Source organism: Lepisosteus oculatus, chromosome 6 (genome assembly GCF_040954835.1).
Source record: "Lepisosteus oculatus isolate fLepOcu1 chromosome 6, fLepOcu1.hap2, whole genome shotgun sequence".
NCBI lineage: Eukaryota > Metazoa > Chordata > Actinopteri > Semionotiformes > Lepisosteidae > Lepisosteus > Lepisosteus oculatus.
Genome location: NC_090701.1, coordinates 19,855,777 through 19,875,038, shown reverse-complemented (window position 1 = coordinate 19,875,038; position 19,262 = coordinate 19,855,777). Strand labels below are relative to the sequence as shown.

Genomic DNA, 19,262 nt, shown 5'->3' with positions numbered 1-19,262 from the left:
GCACAGGCCAATTACTACGGCACACATATTAAAAATCAGATAAAACCAATTTTCATACTCATATCTGTATGATCAGACTGCCAACCAGCAGGCCAAAGTGAACCACATCTAGGATTTAATAATGAACTCCTCCCTAAGGGTAGATTTTCTTCTGGCAGTCATTTCAGACTAATAGGTAAAGAATTGATTAGTTCAACATAATACAGTGAGCACTGTGCCTTGTGATTCTGCCAAATGTGTTGGAGAGGCTGTTGATATTTATCTCTAAACACAATGTAACCATTGCCTAACAGTGTTCTGTTTCCAGTCGAACAGGTGGCAATTTGCAGTCCTTGTACCCTTACCTTTCGGACATTCTCCAGTAACGCAGGATCCTCCCTGACACAGGGGGAACTTTCTGGCAGTGGCGCTCCGAACTTGGTCTGGTCACTCTCTTCCTCTGAATAGGGTTCCTTATCACTTGCATTGCACGCCATTTCACAGAGCTTAGCTTTCAACTCCACCTCCACGACATCTGCATCCCTCTGAGGAGGGCAGCAGCTTTCATCTCTGACGGTTGCTCCCAAAGACCCAGCATTATCCTGTTTGGAATACAGATGGAAATTCAGTGGTGTAATACTTTGTATTTATTGCTGGCTGCTCTAATTTATCAGCTATATTATGAACTGAGTAAACCACAAATTGGAGGAATCATTAAGAATAACATTTATCCCCCAAAGTTTTGAAACATCAATGCATATAACTGTTTTATAGTGGCAAATCCTCTTTTTGAAAGCAAACTGAATGAGTCACAGAGTCATGTCACATCCCACTGAAATCTACACAGTGTAAATGCAAGCTAAGAGATAATAATAATGAATAATAACCATATTTTTTAAAGGCAGAGGTGAGAAATACATCAACCAACAGCATGTCACAGTCTTAATGTTACAATCTAGGTTCAAAAGTCTGCTTATGAATACACCCACTATAATAACATCAAAATGTAATAGTACAGAAGGTTTACATTATGAGTAAGCAGCATGGAGAAAAGATTTATTGTTTTTTAAATTTAAGTGCAGATGTGGAGTTAACTCAAAAAAGTCTGCAAAATAAAGAGAAAAAAATAAATCTGCCATTTGCATAAGCAGTCAGAACCATAAATTCAATATGTGGTGGAAATACAGTACCTCTGGTAGCAATTACTATACATCTGAAGTATTTTTGGATCAGTCTTTACCATCCTTGCATACTGGTTTGGTGCATTATTTGCCCATTTCTCTAAAAATGGCTCAAGCTCTCTCAGGTTGTTTGGGAATTGTTTACAGTAGCAGTTTTCAAGTCTTTCTACAGATTCTCAATAGGATTCAAGTCCGGACATAACTGGACAACTCAACTACACTCGTTATTCACCACTCCAGGGTAGCTTCGTTGTTCTCCAATTTAGAGTCTGAATATTGATGGTACTGTGCTCCTTTAATCCTCCTATCAGTTTTGACAAATTTTTCAGAACCTGCTGATGAGAAGCCAAAATATAATATATACTGTAGCTGCCACCACCATGTTTGACATTGGAGACTGATGTTGACTGATTAATGTTAAATGAAATTAAATGCTTTGCATTTAGACCAAAAAGTTTCCATTTCATCTCATCTGACCCCAAAACCTTTTTTGGAGTGTGTTGTTACTAAGGCCAGGTAGGATTTGTTATGGGTCACACAGTGGCATCCCTACTCAGTTTCTTAATTGGCCGGTTGCTCTGTTTGGAGGGATGGCCTAATGTAGACAATGTCTACTTCTTGCTGATTGTCTTCATCATGCTCAACGAGATATTAAGTGTCTCTAAAATGTTTTTGTTCCCTTCTCTTGATCTGTGCTTTTACAGTATATAATTCTATCTGTTCATCTGTAAGCTTTTTGGGTTCCATGGTTTAATTTTGCTTGATCTTCACTAACTGACAGAGGAACCTACTACTGCAGAGGCCATCCAACTAATTGTGTACCTCAATCACCCATCATCAATGATGTACCTCATTAAGGTCATTTGTGTGCAAAAAAATTAATTCAGGTTTGCCACATTTAATACTACTAATGAATCATTCATTCTTTTATATTAATTATCTATTTATAGTACTTCTATCTGTTTTGTTACTGTGTTGAGTAGGTTGTGTAAAAATATTAACTGCTGCTGTAAATTCAAAGTATTATGTTAGCATATTTTATATGAACAAAACATGTGCAAGGTCCTGAATATGCTTGCATGGCACTGTACCTATCAGTATCAGTGTATACTAGTCTCCTGTTACCACCTTGTGGTGAAATAAAGTCTTACAAATTGTAATACAAATTTGCCTTCCACAACAAGAGAGTCATTTCTGCTTATACTGCTTTAAAGCAACATTGCACTAAAACTAGCTAATCCATTTCTTTTCCTTTTGTGGCATATAAATAAACCTGGAAACATAAATTATACACCATACAACATACAGACCAGGCTAGAGTGTTGATAATTGAACAAATAATAATAGTAGTAAGTATTCACCCTACCACTTGAACTATAAAAATAAATAATGAGGTTATGAATTACATTTTTCTATTACAATTTCAGAACAATGCAGCAATTTAACAAAACATCAGATTTAATATTTACATCATATATCAAAGTACTTTGAAAAAAAATCATCTCTGCTTGCCAGCTGTAACAGCACATTTACAGTATTTTGAAGTATAAGGGTGAGTTGTCACTATGTGCAATGATTTATTTTCTTGGCTTCACTCTGAGTGAAACTGTATATACCGAATTCTGGCAGCCAGGGCTTACTTCATCTCCACTAAAGGAATACAGTATTTTGTCTTTAAACTGCTAACTTTGCTATGTTCTTCAGATTGCTGACATGACAAAATGTGAAGGTTTGTCTGATAAGCCTTTGAGCAGAAGTTGTCATCTCACTCAGTCACAAATATTACTTAATCTTCACATACAGATTTCTATTAATATATGGATATATGGGAAAGGAATTTTTTTTTTAATCATTATAATGTTCGGAATGCTTAATCTGTTGCTATGATGATAATGTTACATTTTCTACATACACATTCCTAACAAATGTTCTTGTTAGCATGCATTTCGGAAATATACACACTGTACATACTGTAGATCTGTATCGATATATATGTGGGAGACAAGCCCAGGAGAGTACTGAAAAAACAAACATCATAGTGTCACGATCGTTACTCCTCCTCTTAAGGGCGCTCCAGCCCTTCCTCGTTCTGTCCCATTCCCCACACCTGTTCCTTATTCCAGCCCCTCTTTAGTTCCACCTTTAAAGCCAGACGCAGGCGATTTCTCGGGGCTTCTCATTGATTTCCGTGTCGTGAGAGCCCGGGGTCTTGCCGCGGCTGGCTCCGTTATGGTTTTAGTTTCCTGTTCCTGATTCCCTGCCCCGCCGGTCCCGACCCGGTTCTGGTTTTAACTACAGATGGATCCCCCGGTCTTGGAATAAACCTCCCGTCTTGGATTCCCCCTGTGGATTTACCCTTGGATTGTTCGGCCTGGATTCACTCCCCCCGGACACTAGCACTGCGTGGACACGCCCCCCTGTCTCCTGACCGACTCCTGCATGATATTTTTCCCTATTGTTTCTTCACCTTTTGGATCGTGTCGCCCGCATAGGGCCCGGACAGAAGTGTTCCTGACACATAGAAGCTTAAGATATTAAGAAGGGCTTAATATCTTCTGGTGGTGCAGTGGTTATCATTACTGCCTCACAGTGCTGGAACCCTGGGATCTATTCCAGTCCTGGGTGTGATATTAATGGAGTTAATATTTGGGTTCCCTCCAGTTGCTCTGGCTTCTTTCCACAATCCAAAACTGTACTGGCATGTTAGTTGTCTTCTAAACAACTCTGTAAATAATTATCCTATTCTACTGTCATTGTGAGATGTTGCAGGATGTGTTATTATAGAAAAAATATTTACTGTAGTTATCTCTCAGGACACACATGTTTAAAATTTACCTACAGAATGAGTAAAAAAAAGTCCCAGCCGTGGAATGGACACTGTGGTATACTACGGTTCCTTTCAGGATACAGAGTTCGACATTTCACTGCTCAAAAAGGTCTGATAGGTCTCACTTAGATGTTACTGAAACTGTAGCTTAATTTAATCATTATTTTTAATTTTAATTTAATTATGTTTTCTTAGTCTAATAATTATATTTCTTGAAATATATCATATCTTATATGTTATATAAAATACACAGCCTAGCTAAAATTTTAATTTGTAACATGGCTGTACAGTTTTTTCTCTGAAAAGGAGTGAAACAACTGAAATTGTTAGTGCTGCAATTTGTCATTATATTGTTGAGGTTCAATATGCACCCCTTAAAACATTTTATTATCATTTTAATGATCGGTTGCAAAACCATGGTTTAAATAATAAAATCTAGATGAAGGCAGTCTACAGGAATGATGTTAATACTATAGTTTATGCACAGTGTGGATAGATATTACTTCATGAAAACTTTAAGTAGTATGGCACATTTGTCCATGTATTCGGCTTACTTGTGATGAAAAACTACATGTTGTGAAGGATACACTTCCTGCTCTGCTTTAAATAGAAATAATAAAATACAACTTAAAATTAGTAGAGAAATGTAAAATTAATAAATACCAATCACATATATAAATATATACAAGAATTGTATACAAAGTATTTGTCAGATGTCTCTGTCTCCTTATGTCAGATTAAGTAGTCAAAATATAGAATCAAGCCTGAGGGAGGGGATCTGCAGGACAGCTTGACTGAAAGGCAGAATTGGATGTCTGTGTGAAACACTAATTAATATAATAATTAATTAGCAGAAGCAGTTCACAATATTGTCCACCACCATTTGTATTGGAGACATATCATTTTTATATGAGGAGAACATACTTCTTTTTGTGTTTTGTGAGTGGAATTTATTAATTGTGTATTTCTAAAATGTTACATTCAATGAAGTATTATCCACATATATCCATACTGTAAATCAACTATAGTATTAGCGTCATTCTTGCCGGCATCTGGATGCCATTATTTACAAGCTATTTTTGCAAGCTATCATTAACAAGATAAAATGTTTCAAGCAGTGCATACTGTACCTCAATAGCAAACTGCAATATTAAAAATGTAAATACTTTACATTGATGTAAATATAGTTAGTTTTGTATGAGCCACAATGCAACTTTGAGTACAGTACATCAGTCATTTAAATCACTACTCAAAACGTTTTTTTAATCTGCCTCTGTTTTTGTTTTACATTTATTTGCTTTAAAATATGATGTTTTAAAATACACTGTTTAAAATACGTTTATAACAAAATACTACAATAAAATTATTTGTTTTCTAATTACTATTTATTTACAATTACTGTTAATTTTTTTAAAATAAATGTAATTAAAAATGATAATTCTACTAGTGTTATAAAGTACATCATTGCGACATCTCATTTGGAGTTGTGGTAAGAACATGCTGTCTCAACAGTAATCAACAGTAATGTACTGTATTTAATTAAATTATTGGTTGCTAGCATGCAAACAGTATTATCAGCACAGGGAAGCAGTAATGGGTTAATAAACATTAAGTGCTGTACTTATGTGGCTGACTACCACACACAGCTGCTAACTGCACCACCTGGCAGTTTTACACAGTAGTATAGTCCTGTGTCAGTAATCTGAAAAAATAAAAAAGCCATGATGCAATCTGTGATACAACAGTGTCTACCACAGTATACCCAGTGACACCGCAATCATTCTAGATGGTTGCATCTGTATGTGAAAAATAATTAATGTAACACTTTATTACCTAATCAGGGCACAAATAAAGATGCACATGTTTTTCATCATCAGTGTGGTCAATATGGATTTTGATACTGGAATTATAAAAATTGGTTTATTTAAAAGAGGAACACAGAAGTCCACACAATCCATGCCTCTCGTTCTTCTGGAGTAAGCGCAAGACCAGATGGTTGACACCGAAAAGATCTAAATCTTACAATTAGAAACAATATTCATTATATTCATCATATGACTGTATTCACAGAAGCAATGTTACAAAATCCCCTAAATCCTAAACTAGTACTGTAATTAGAAACTCTTCCCTACATGATATCAGCCTGCAATGATATCATGTAAGTCAGTTTAACAAAGAAAATGCAATTACCACATACAGTAAAATGGAGGATATAACGTTACTTATCAATAGCATTTTCTTCTCTTTGCACCATATGTGTTCAACCAATCAATTAATTGTTTATATTGAATTATTTCCATGTTATGTTTTAACATAAATATATCTTTATTTCATCTAATATGTTTATTTAATCTATTTACACTAGAAGACAAACAATATTAATGGTTGCTGAAATGTGTGCATATCATTAAAAACTAAAAAGAGAAAAAATAGAATACACATCCAAAAATTGAAGAGGTGACTGTGATGTCCAGAAAAAATACAATAAAAATAGTAGTCAGCTGGATGCAAACTCTATACTTCAAAATATTTTTTATTAACAATTTTCAAAGCATTTATTTTCCAGTATAGAGTGGGGGTCCATCTGACTATTATTACATAATATGAATTTATTATTAATAATTGATTATTATACACATTCATATTTACTATATACAGTATATCATGAAAATCTGCCTCTGACATTTTAGTAATGACATTTCAATTTATGTTAAGCTAAGAAAATGCTGCTATAGTACTGTATATATACTACAGTATACTGTATATGTCATGGCATTATCCTATTTGAATTAAGAACTGAACACAGAAAAAGGTCTCTATTGCACAAAATGTTTGTATTCTCAATTATATTTTTTTTTACACCATAACAAGCGCTTTATTTATTGTCTCAGTAAACATGTGTATCTGGGTAGGGTTCATGGCAGTAACAACAGATGGCAGTAATGACAAGATCAGTAAATGTATGCATTCGTTAGTAAGCCAACTAAAATGTGACTATCATTATAATATCAACACATAATGCATTTTTTTGTTATTTAGATATGTTTTGAAGGATATTGTAAAGTTTACTTATAAATAAACATGGCAAAACCCTATTTTTCAAAATTGCAGTCACAGATAATACACCTCAGTGAATGCAAAAGTAATTACAGATAATTACAAAGTAAGGCTGTTCATTTATTGGTTGGGTCTTTTGCCAGAAAATATTAAATTCTGAAGCCAGTCAAATGCTCAGAATAGCTGGGCTGGGTTAGTACTTGGATGAAAAAGATCAAAAGAAAATTAATGGTTTTGTTGGATCAGTGGATGGACTCCCAGACCATAAATTAAACAAAGCTCTCAGTATGTTTACACATGACTGCAGGCTCTAGGGGCATCATATTTTGTGTGAAATGTTAAATCAAGGTCCTAACTACTGTACTTGTGCATATCTTGGAGTTCTATGCTCCAAATGACCTACAGTACCTAGAGCTCTCACTAAAGTATAACTGGCTATGCACAGTCCAAGTGAGCTGTACAGTATGTGCAAAATGGCACAGCATGACAGGAATCCACTCTCACCTGTAAACTGTTTAGGAGGTACTTCAGCCTATAAAACTGCAGAGTAATAAAGATTAGATAACAGTGACAAAGAAAATTCATACTGTAGATGGTTATAATGCACTGATACTCGATGTCTCACTGAACAATCTGATTATTTCGCATTGTGTGGCCTTACCTGATAGCAAGCTGAATATGACATGGGATAGGTGCTGAGCAGAGTGTCGCTTTCATGATATTGTTCTTTAAGTGATAGCTTGCTTCTCCTTCGGCGTCGGGAACGCCTCAAATTGCTGTGGCGTTCCTCTGCCTCGCTACTATCCACTGGCCCCTGGTAGCTCGACTGGGGGTTCAAGTTGATATCCAGAGCATCATGGTGATCAAGGCCGTTCCTCTTCAGCAGCTGTGTCTTGCGAAATCTTGGCAGGCTATTCCTTGCTGATTGCACAGATGAGGTCTCAGAATCAGAGCACATGGTCTCTGTGTTGGTATACTGCCCTGAGGATGGGGAAGTCACAGGCCCAGGCCCATGTTTTGTATAGGTCCACTCAGGATCATGTTGAGAATCAGTATAGTAGGTCTCATCTGACAGCTTCCTGTGCTGCCTCCTCAACTTATCGAAAGTGGAATTCCATCCATATTCCTCATCTTCTGTGTCTGAGCCCAGCTCGTCATAGGCCGAGATGACCCCTGATTCCTTCTCTAAAGTTGCAAAGACCTCACTTTTGGGTTTTGTAAGGAGGCTGGGCCTTGAGAGGAGAGCACTTTGTAAGGCAATCCAGTTCCCATCAGGGCTCTGTAACATAGAGGATGGGCCTCGGGGAGAAAAAATGTACAAGACAACATTAGGTTAATCGTCTAACTTATTATCATTAATCTTGTAATTGAATTTCATGCTTTCTAAACTAATTTCAATGGCATAAAAGTAAACCACCATAGGTTCCTAATAGTAAACTGTGTTTGTCCCAATACTATACTATAGCGTGCATATAAAACATGTTCAAGCTGTCACCTAATTAATGTTAATTTATACAATTAATTAAAATTAAATTACCATGCTCATTTTGTTAATGGGCACTAATCACAATCATCTGTTTTGATCCTCTTTACTGCACTTTACTGCTAAGACTAATTTTACTAGTACAGCTGTACTGTTTCCCATTATTAGGAGCAAGTAGCTTAAGTATAAAAATACACTTATGCAGCAAAGTAGAAAAAGATCTGACAAAGTAAGTAAAGGTGTATCTCTGTTTCACTGTACTGATAGTTTGGGCAAGTTTGACCATGGGTCCTACAGAATTGATGAAGGGGAAATGGATGAGCCTCTTCATCTCACCCCCTGCAAACCTGACATACTTTCACAGAAAGTTCCAGAAGGAAGGGAAGTTATGGACCATCTAATGTACTGTACAGTAGGACAGTACATTGGCAAAAAAAGGTCATTCTTATGAAAACTAAAGCATCCAAGTCAATAAGGACAATGGATTTCTCAGAGAGTGAAACCAACAAGCATCAAAAACAGATTCTAGTTCTCATTCATCTTCACCATGACCCTTGCATCTGTCATATACAAGGATGGTCAAGGTACCTTTTCCCTGGGAAGGTGTGGTGGAGCGCACTAAAGTTTCTGAAGAGTTAGGATCTGCTCTTAAATGGTCATAACTTCCATGAGCTGTAACATTTGCAGGTTTGGAAGCAAGAGTTGCTAGTAGTGGCCATATACTGCATGGCAACAGCAGCCCATGGAGACCTGGAATGGCTGCTAGATGATGAAAGGCCAGGCAGAGAAGACAGAATTCTGTGCTCTCCAAAGCACATGAGCCCCCAGTCCAGAGAGGCAGTAAATCTCACGGGACCCACAGAAAGAACAAAGATGAATCCCTTGCATGGTGGCAGTTAATGTTAATTGATGTGATGCCTATTTTAAACAAGTCAGGGACCAGATATGCAGAAAATGTACAAAAGGCACAGAATCATCAAGAGAAAATCAAGGGTCTTGTTGGTGATAGAAAACTGGACATGAAGCAACCACTCTGGAAGCATTGAGCATAGATGCATAACATTTTTTACAGTATTAAAGTAGTAATAAAGGCACCAAAGGCAGATTGAGCAGAAAAGATAATGAATGACACTGAGGTGAATCTACTGTAGGATTAAAATACCAAGAGTACATACAGAGTGAACTTGAATGTAGAAGGAAAAATATGCAACACTAGATTTGGCATGGAGAGATAAGACTGGAATACCGGGACAGTTTTTGGGATATGCCATAGGAAAAGCAGCAAGTATAGTTACAGGAGAAAAGGCACTATACACTGGTTAAACTTCTGCAGCTTTATGGTAAAGTCAGACATGCTTAGGAAAGGAATAGTACTCCCTTAGCTCCAATTACAGTTCTGACAACATATTCTAGGAGGAACCACAGGAGTTCAACCTCTTTGTGAAACTCAGGTATCATTGTGGCATTTCATGTGAGAGCATTAATTGAATTAAGAAAAACATCAGCAGGTGGACAAAATAAGCACTCAGAAGACACAGCAAACATTTGCTATCAAGCCTCTGCCAGGGTAGATCTTTGGTAATAAAACCTCTGAGCCAATGAAGACCTGTTTCTGCTAGAAAAGTACCACTTTAAGGACAGGTCATGGTGGACTAACAGGCCCAAAAACATCAAACAGAGAAATGCCCTCGGACACAGTATTTGTGCGCAAAGACCTATCTCTGGATGAGAGCAACACAAGAATGGCATCCCAGGTGCAGGAGAAGGAATGGAAAAGGGGTTTCCTTTTCTTTTTTATTCAGACCATGATGCTGAACCAGAAGGGAGGGTATACTGCAAACTTTAGTAAAAATACTCTGTAATACTCCCAAATACTTCCCTAAAAATAGGATGAAACAAAATAGAGCATCCAGATATTAGGTGTCAAAGAAGAACATCAAGAGGCACTGTATGTTTGAAATACCACAGCTCTCATGGCTGTGGCTCTGAAACAAGGTGGCTATAGCACTGGTTTGCAGTGGGGGTTACAAAAATAATTGAAATTTTGATTAGCTAATGGGACCACAAGAGCTAATACTGAGACATGAGACTTAATCTGACAAGATCTAAGTTCTTGCTGAGTTAAAAAATGACACTGTGAACAATTCACACTCATATGGACATAAGGCAAGCAGAATCTGAGGTGATATATCCAGTGGTCAACGTCATCATAAAAGCTTAGATGAGATCTGACCATCTGAGGAAGTCTGTCAAACAGTAGCTCCATTAGTTGTCTTCAGATTGAAAGAAAACTTCAGATCACTCACATTTCCTAAATTAATATCGCTTATGACATTCAGAGACATTATGCTCCTGTTATTTTTATTGTCAGCTACCAAAATTTACTTTTAGCTACAAAATTCCATATTGATATTCCATATTAAGTGGATTTAAACATGATAGATTTACTGAGTATTACATATTACTGTACAGTATGTGTTATGTTTTTGTTAAAAAGAAGCTGGAAACAGGGCTACTGATGACTTTTAATAAATTACAGCTTATTAAAGCATTTGTTCTTCGATATGTTATATACAGTCCTCTTTATCTGACACAGTCAAGAAGAAAGAAATCCTATTCATAAACCATAAAAATATTGTGGCAAAATTAAGTCAGAATGACAAGATATAGAGTGACAATATTTAGCTTCTAAAATAATTTAAGTGGCCATAAAAGCTTCAATCCCAACAGGTCTTACTGGAGTTATCCAGTCTATCCATGCTTTTCCAGCTTGGCAATGGGGAAGGTCTTGCAACCTTCTTCAAAGTAGGAAATTCATCCTGTTGCTTCCATATGGCCTCAGACACAGCAACTTTCCAGTCTGGATCTGTCGGCTTTTCATGTGTGTCTTCACCAGTGAGGGAGAAGGCAGATTGAGACCTCTGTTAAATACAAAATATTCAACATGGTGAGAGAATGAGCGATTACTACTCATCTAGGGTTATTGTCAACAAATCAGTAGTCTTAAAACACCACAGCAGATCCATTTGTAACTTGGTCTCATTGGAGCTTTTCTCTACTTACAATAATTAGAATGTGTTGAGAAATTGTCACAATATCATTACAAAAAATGTTTTTTGACACAGTTCTGCAATGATTTCTCAAGTATTGTTCTGATCTGTAAAATTAAGCAATACAGTGCTGTAATTAATGTCATAGATCTTTAGACAGAAATTCAGCTTTGTTGATTTATTGCTTCCCAAAGGCTTCAGTATATGAATAAAATAAATTAATCTGTTAAAAGAAAAGCAAAGAAGAGCAACTGTTCAGACAATGTCTTTTGTGGAGGCTTCTATCCTCCAAACTAATTGCTAATGTACTGTACATATTACATACTGTATATAGGAAAAAGTAGATGTCAATTCTACACTGAAAAGTAGAAAGAAGAAAAACATTTCATCTTTGGAGATTTTTCTATGTTTCAGCATGGTGGAAGGCAGTTTATCTGTGCGAGAAGTGACCCTGAGAATGACAATTAGCAGACTGGCCCAGAGAAACTAGGAAATTAGCTCTTTGAAAGACAGATCACATCCTGTAAGGCAGAGGGTAACCACTTGAGCCTAGGGATGTCACATTCTTCTGATCCATCTGAATAATTGGTTTTAGACTGTAATGACTATAGCACAATAAAATCCAAGAAGAAATACCCTGCATGTCAGTATACTGACTATATGGTACATATTAAGGAAAACATTATTGCTCAGCAATACAGTGACAAAATCCAAACTAAGCCCAAGCATTTTTGTTCCTGTAGGCAGGCGTTCCCAATCCTGGTACTAGAGGGTTATAGATTTTCAATCCTGCTCTGCCCTTATCCATGTGAATCAGTTCATTATTGTTTTAAATTTACCAGATTAACTGCCTTTCCCAGGTCTTCATGTGCTGCTGCTTTTTAACAGAGACTTCAAAAACTCACTAGAACTCCACGACCAGCACTGGGGTTACCCCAGCTATAGGGCAATCCAGGTACAGTACATTGATTGTGCAGAAGGACAAAGCAAGACCACACAGTGTACAAATATAATGGCAGCACCTCAGGAAAACAATGTTAATATGCTACTGTGGCCACCCTTTTCTCATGAGATAAACAGAAAATCTCTGAAAGCAGCAATCCACTGCCATCCACAACCAAAACTAGCCAAATTATGCCAGATAGCAGCAAAAGTACATTACTAAAGTATCCGACAGCAATTTCTCCAGAGGCTGACAAGGTCAATGTTTCAGCACTGCAAAAACTGTGTTAATGCTCAGGATGTATTGTTTTCAAGCTGATATCATGCTTTGTTTCACTCTATATATATTTCAATCTCTCATTTTAAAATCTATTTGTTCTGATAACATCAACCAAAACTATTTATGATAGACTAACATGGTGCTGACATAAAAGACACATAATAGACTGCCTTACAGTCTTCAAAAATGTTGTGACTGTATGTATATACAGATACTATGGGTTGAGATTAATTTAATCTCAAGTGATGAAAAAGTTTATTGCACAGATAAAAATCTTTTGAAACAGTGAACATTGCAGTACGTGAGTAGTGCCAGCAGAGTGCAGTACATAACAGAATCCACTCCACAGAAAGGTTATGTTAATGGACTGCTGTGTTGAAAACAAAAGTAACCTGAGAGTGAAAAACTGGAAAAGAGGCAAATTTTCAAAACCCACTGCAGTGTTTCAGATGAAATGCAAACACTCACATGAAATAAAATGTAGTTGGTGGGTTGTCAGAGGAGAATGAGTAAATAAGACTGATTTTATTAGGACCTGCAATAATATTTTTTTAGTTTAGGACTTTGATAACATACATAGAAATAACATTTCTAAGAAATTGAAGTGGTTTGTCCATCCAAATCACAACTGCACACATTTAGTTCAAATAGCTCAGTGTTGTGAAGAGATGCCAGGGACAATTTGGAAAGTGAAGTGATATTGATATTTGATATTTCCTGAATCCATTCATTTAAAACAACAAGCCCACAACTTAAGCTGCCACACATAAATTTACAAACCCTTCTAAGTCCCCATCTGCGTGCAGGTACAGTATACAGTAAGTCCCAGATTTGACTTTAGTGATTGATTGGATGCCCAATAACGCTGAGTTCTCTGTACCACCTACTTTAAAAGTCCTCTGAACCACCACTGGATAGTACATTTAAAAGCACACCTTACTGACACAAGCACTAAAAGATTTAAGACAGGATGACTTCAGAGAGGCACTTCTGCATTTACAGGACCTCACAACCCAGAGTGTCTCTAGGTGGTTTATCAGCCTCACAAGGCAATGGCCCAAGACTGAGCAAAGATTGTATCAGAACCATTGCAGCATGACAAAAGAAGCTCACATACTATCTGCAGCCACTAACCCCGCCAGGAGGAACTAACCTTTAACTGAGCAACAATTCCTTTGCTTACCCATAAAGAGTAGGAAACGCTGGGGCTGGCTTGAGAGGTGAGGTTACTGTTTTCTGATGTAGTTGGTGAGATCATATCGCCACTCTGGAACCGGGGCCATTCATATTCAAAATCGGTTTTCACCTCTGAGTGTCTCCTTCTTCTTATTATCTGCGTGAGTGGAAAGCATTTCTGAGGCACTTTCACTAAGCATTAAGTTCTGAATGACAATTAAAGCTCTTTGATAGATACAGTAGGTCGGGCTAATTTAAAACATATTAGTCATGTGTGGTGGCATTTACAGAATTTAAAGTTACAGACTGTTCAACCAGCCACCTAATGGTTAGAACTAGTGGGTTAATAATTTTCACTGTAGGTAAAGAAATAAAATGTTATGCCCATTATTTACAAAGTATTCAGAATACCGAAGTCTTACTGGTGCCAGTAAGATAATTACAGTAGATTTAATCCCACTTGTGAGTATATACTGCATGTAAAAGAACATATTTTTCCTTCTTTTTAAATTTGAATTTTCATATTTAAACATAGGTGTTTGTGCAGACTGTGGTAAATTTGTATTTTGCTTATTTTTTTGTATTTTAAATTTTTATATTTTATAATAAATGCATTTTCATTTGTCACAGCTGGAAATTTAGGAAATTTCTCATGAATGTTGAGAGTGAAATATGTACTTTTTGCACTATTGTAGTAGCTAGTTCCTCTATGAGCTCTTCTTTGTTGTCACGCAGATAACGAGCTTCATTTTGCTTTTCCTAGAAGACACACAGAGACTAAAATTAGTATGAAGAAAAAAGCACTGCTAAAAAGTGTGATGGGGGTTCACAGTTTGCTACATTAAGGTAATTGTTGCTGTAATAATTTTAACAGATAAGTAAAAGAAAGCTACCACACAATTCTTTATTATTGCACCAATCTTTGAAGCTCACTTTGAAACTGTAAAGGTTGAGTCCAAATCAAAAGTTTACAGGTACTGGACAGCAGACTTTGGAATGAAACAGCAGTTAAGAGAAGACGAACAGGATAAGACGGCTATGAAATCAGCACAGAAGGAGTGTACATGGATTCTGCTTGAACCACAGAGAAAAATGATGATAAGAGTGAGGAAATCTAAAGCAAAAAAAAAACCAGTATCAACAGATCAGTTAGGAAAATATAAGGGGAAAAGGCACTTCATAAAATGATTAAAAAATAAAAAGATCCAGTTAATGAAAAGGAGCACAATGAATGCAAGTAAAAATTATATTAGAAAGGGCAAGAGACAGAGGGAGAGGGATAATGGAATGATAAAAAAGTTGTTTTGGTACTTCAGCATCAAAAGAACCCTGAAGGGTGGAGTAAAATATATTCAGTAGAATAATGGGAAACATCAGGAACAACAGAAGAAAAATGTATGATGTACTGTACTAAATGAGTATTTCACTCAGATGCTCACTAAGGAAGAAATCAACAACATGCCTCAGGAAGCAGAAGGACAAAGTTCTGTACTGAACAGTATGACCACAGCAATGGCTCAGAAGTGTTTTGGGTAGTACAGCAGATGTAATTAATAAATCCCCTGGGTGTGATGGTATCCCATCAGTTGCACTCAAGGATGCCAGAAACAACAGTCACTCAAGAAAATGGTAGTATCCATTGACTAAAGAATAGCAAATGCAAATTAAAAAGCCCATTCATAAGCAAGATACAAAACTGACTCAAGTAACAGTACAGTACAATACAGTACAGTATGTCTGATTTCTATTACAGTATATGTACATTAAGGTTATAGAAACAATAATTAAAATTAAACCAGATGATCACATTTACAGTATGGCAATAACATCCACAGGAATAATCAATAATGATTTACTAAGGTAGTTTAGCTCGTGTTTATGATATGGTGTATTTAGATTTTCAGAAACCTATGATGAAGTTCCACATAATAGATCAATTTCAAAATTATTGGCAGTAGGCATTCAAGAAATTGTGTTTGGATTAAGAACTGGTTAATTCACAATTTAGAGAATAGAGACTAAGTGGAGACTGCTCAGATTGTGGTGATGTACAGTATTTAGTGGGTTATCGCAGAGATCTGTACTAAGGCCATTGTAGCAAAAACTGCACAATGACATTCATTGTGAGAAAACTGAATGGAAGATTATGTTTATCCTGGTTAAATGGGAAAAATTGACATAGAAAAAATAATGTAGAGTTGTGTATTGTAACAATTCTATAATTACAATTAAGTATATGATTATATAATGTACTAGTAAGACCAGTTTTTAATATGTTTTACAAACGTGCTCACCACATCATGGAAAAGATACTGCTGCTCTAGAATTAATCCAAAGTAAAAAAGCCAGATACATTCTGGGCCTGAGGGGAAAATCCTACACTGACAGCCTGAAGGAATTTAACGTTTTAATCCTGGACAGAAAATCCTCATAGGTATTAACAAATACAGCCTAGTTGTTGTCTTTTTTTATAACGAATACTGAATCATAAAGCAGAGGACACAAATAGAAACTATTTGAAAGTATATTTAAAACCAACAGCAGGAAGCTCTTCTTGCTGTGGGGTTCTGGGGGTATGGAATAAGCTACAGTACCTAACCATATTGTTTGCAACCAACACTCTGCTATTTTTCAAGAAAGAAGTACAGAAGATATGATCCTTAGATCAATTAGCCACTAATTAGCCATACAGGATAGATGGGTTGAATAGCTCCCTCCTGTTTGTAACTATTTTTATGTATTTCTTAAACCCAGAAATATTTTAATGAATATTAACTGTAAAATATCCAAGTGGCAACATGCAGTTTTAATCTAGTAATACTTTGCTTTAACTTCTTTATAGAAGGTTTATGTAACGACGAGTACAGTGAAACATGTGCAGTGTTCTTTATCCCATAATTCCATTTTACTCTGATGTGACTTTATTTTATTGTATATTATTCTAAAAATTGAACATACTGTAACATTTGGATAAAGACTGCTTGATCTTCAAACTGCCCAATTACCAATCGCTATTGATGTAATAGAAACAAATATGTGTCATTCTATTTCACATGGATGTTGTTCTACTTTTTTTCTGTATCACAACAAATAATTTTGTTAGAACTAAAAAAAAAGGCTCCCATTTATTTTGTTTAGTGTGACAAAGCAAAAGGAAGGTATAAATGCCCTTAACATTTGTAATGATTGTTATTCAATATTTGATAAATTGAATTAAAATCCAAAAATGAACAGTAAAAACTGCAAAAGCAAAAACGTAGTGGAAAGGAGGGGTGGGAAATTTCTTAAAAGTGGGCACTGACAATGTTGTGAGCATTTAATGATATTCCTTAATTTTCAGACATACTGGATTGTAAGTAGAATAAAATTAAAAGCATTAAGATGGCATCGTTTTTTTAAACCACTCTTGATTCTCTCCTTGATAATTATTTGCTGCTCTCATTGCTGAACAGTGGTTATATGTGCGTTTACTCCAGAAAATGATTTCAAACAAAGAATTTACAGACATGGGGACACAAGAATGCCTGCAAATGAGTAGAAGCCATTAGAATCATTTGGTTTAAGTAGCTAATTGTTCTGATGATCTCATCCAGCCTGTTGACAGATACAGTACAGTACCATGGTTCTGGATTCAATGGCATGGTTAGATACCTCGTTTCAGACTCCCACAACCCTTAATTTTGCTTTTGCCAGTTTAGTTTTGCAGACACTCTTGTACTCTGAACAACAGCAGTCTTGAGGTCATATAAACAATCTACAGATATGGATTTCTCCAATTTGGAGAAGACGGAAAATTTGTATCTGGAAATAAAAAAAATGCTTTTGAAAAACTTACCAAACTATCACTGTATTCCTCAGCCTTAGATATCGCTTCTTCTATTGCCTCCTCAGCAACACGAAGAGCAACCATGAGTGTTTCAGCCATACTGTGTCCTTTTTAAAGACAAGAGCAGGAACAACAAGTCAAGTTCAAGTCAAGTTCAAGTTCAAGTTTATTGTCATTACACTCATATACATGGTATATGGTATAACGAAATGCTATTTAGCTAGCTCTCGGACATAAGTAGTACAAAGAGAAAAAACAACAACAACAACAATACAATTGTGTAGCAAAAGAAAGACAGAGACAACAGGCAGTGTGCAAAAAACAACAGGCAATGTGCAAAACAACAAAAAGGTAACAGGTTATGTGCAAAAATATGCATCAACAGAATAAAATAAAAGGATAGAAATTATGGGGAGTGAGCTTTTGACATGTATGGTAGGGATAGATTTTCAATGTGTGTTTGGGTTTTTGGTAAGAAAGAAAGGAAGAAGGCACTGTGAGGTTCAGATCATAGGTGAGAAGTGAGGTGAGAGTGAGAGTGGCTGGGAATTTAACAGTTTGATAGTGCGGGGGTAAAAACTGTCTCTGAGTCTGGTAGTCCGGGCCTGAATGCTCCGGTACCATTTTCCAGATGGTAGCAGATCATAAAGTCTGTAGCTGGGGTGTGTGGGGTCCTTGATTATGCTTAGAGCTTTCCTCAAGCACCGTCTGTCATAAATGTCCTGTATAGATAGGAGGGTGACCCCAGTGATGGACTGGGCAGTTTTCACCACCCGCTGAAGGGCTTTGCGGTGAGCAGCACTGCAGTTGCCATACCACACTGTGATGCAGTGTGGTATGCTTGGCTGAACTTTTAAGTGTCTTAATAGTTCAGTCAAGCATAATAAAGTAGAATGAATTATTCCCATATGTGAGAAAAGGTGTGGCATGCTGAGTAATTAGTAGTTAAAGTTGTAATAAAATAAAATTTTCCTAAACATAATCTGGGATTTGTACACCACCCAGTGTTTTAAACCAAGAAAAGCAGGTAATTGCATATGGTAGTTAACACCAAAAGCTTCAACAAATAAACAGAACTGAGTAATCAGTTTTTAGTATAATTACAGGTTTTAAAGATTTGTATTTACAGTAATTCATAAAACGGAAGTTGTGAAACACAATTGTATATTAAACAGCAATAAATAAGTATAGTTATGGCACAGAAACATAGTCAAATACGTCTGGTGGCTTTTATTCTTATTATTCCCAAATTGGTATTTAGAAATAAAAGAAGCACTAATTAGTTGCAGCAGTGTGATGAAAAATCCAGCTGGATCTAAGTGCTATTGCAACTAATAACAGCCGTTTTAGTTTTCATGGAAAGAAGGGGATGCCTGCACAAGAATTTCAAATATAAACAGGAATTTGCTTTGTTTAGGTCCCATTGTACAAATTAATTTTAACGTTTTTTTTTCCTTTTTG

The 19,262-nt window shown here is 36.2% G+C and overlaps 1 protein-coding gene across 3 annotated transcripts in view; it reads right to left on the bottom strand.

Moving 5' to 3' along the window:
- Positions 1–19,262, bottom strand: part of myripa (myosin VIIA and Rab interacting protein a) — a 139,043-nt gene that overhangs the window by 18,012 nt on the left and 101,769 nt on the right. For all 3 annotated transcript variants that reach the window (XM_015354547.2, XM_015354549.2, XM_015354550.2), the window contains 6 exons: positions 17,811–17,908; positions 14,654–14,734; positions 13,983–14,132; positions 11,265–11,448; positions 7,706–8,343; positions 345–581 (listed from right to left, as the gene is read on the bottom strand). In XM_015354547.2, the coding sequence (XP_015210033.2) occupies positions 345–581; positions 7,706–8,343; positions 11,265–11,448; positions 13,983–14,132; positions 14,654–14,734; positions 17,811–17,908 (1,388 nt within the window). The remainder of the gene's footprint in view (positions 1–344; positions 582–7,705; positions 8,344–11,264; positions 11,449–13,982; positions 14,133–14,653; positions 14,735–17,810; positions 17,909–19,262) is intronic.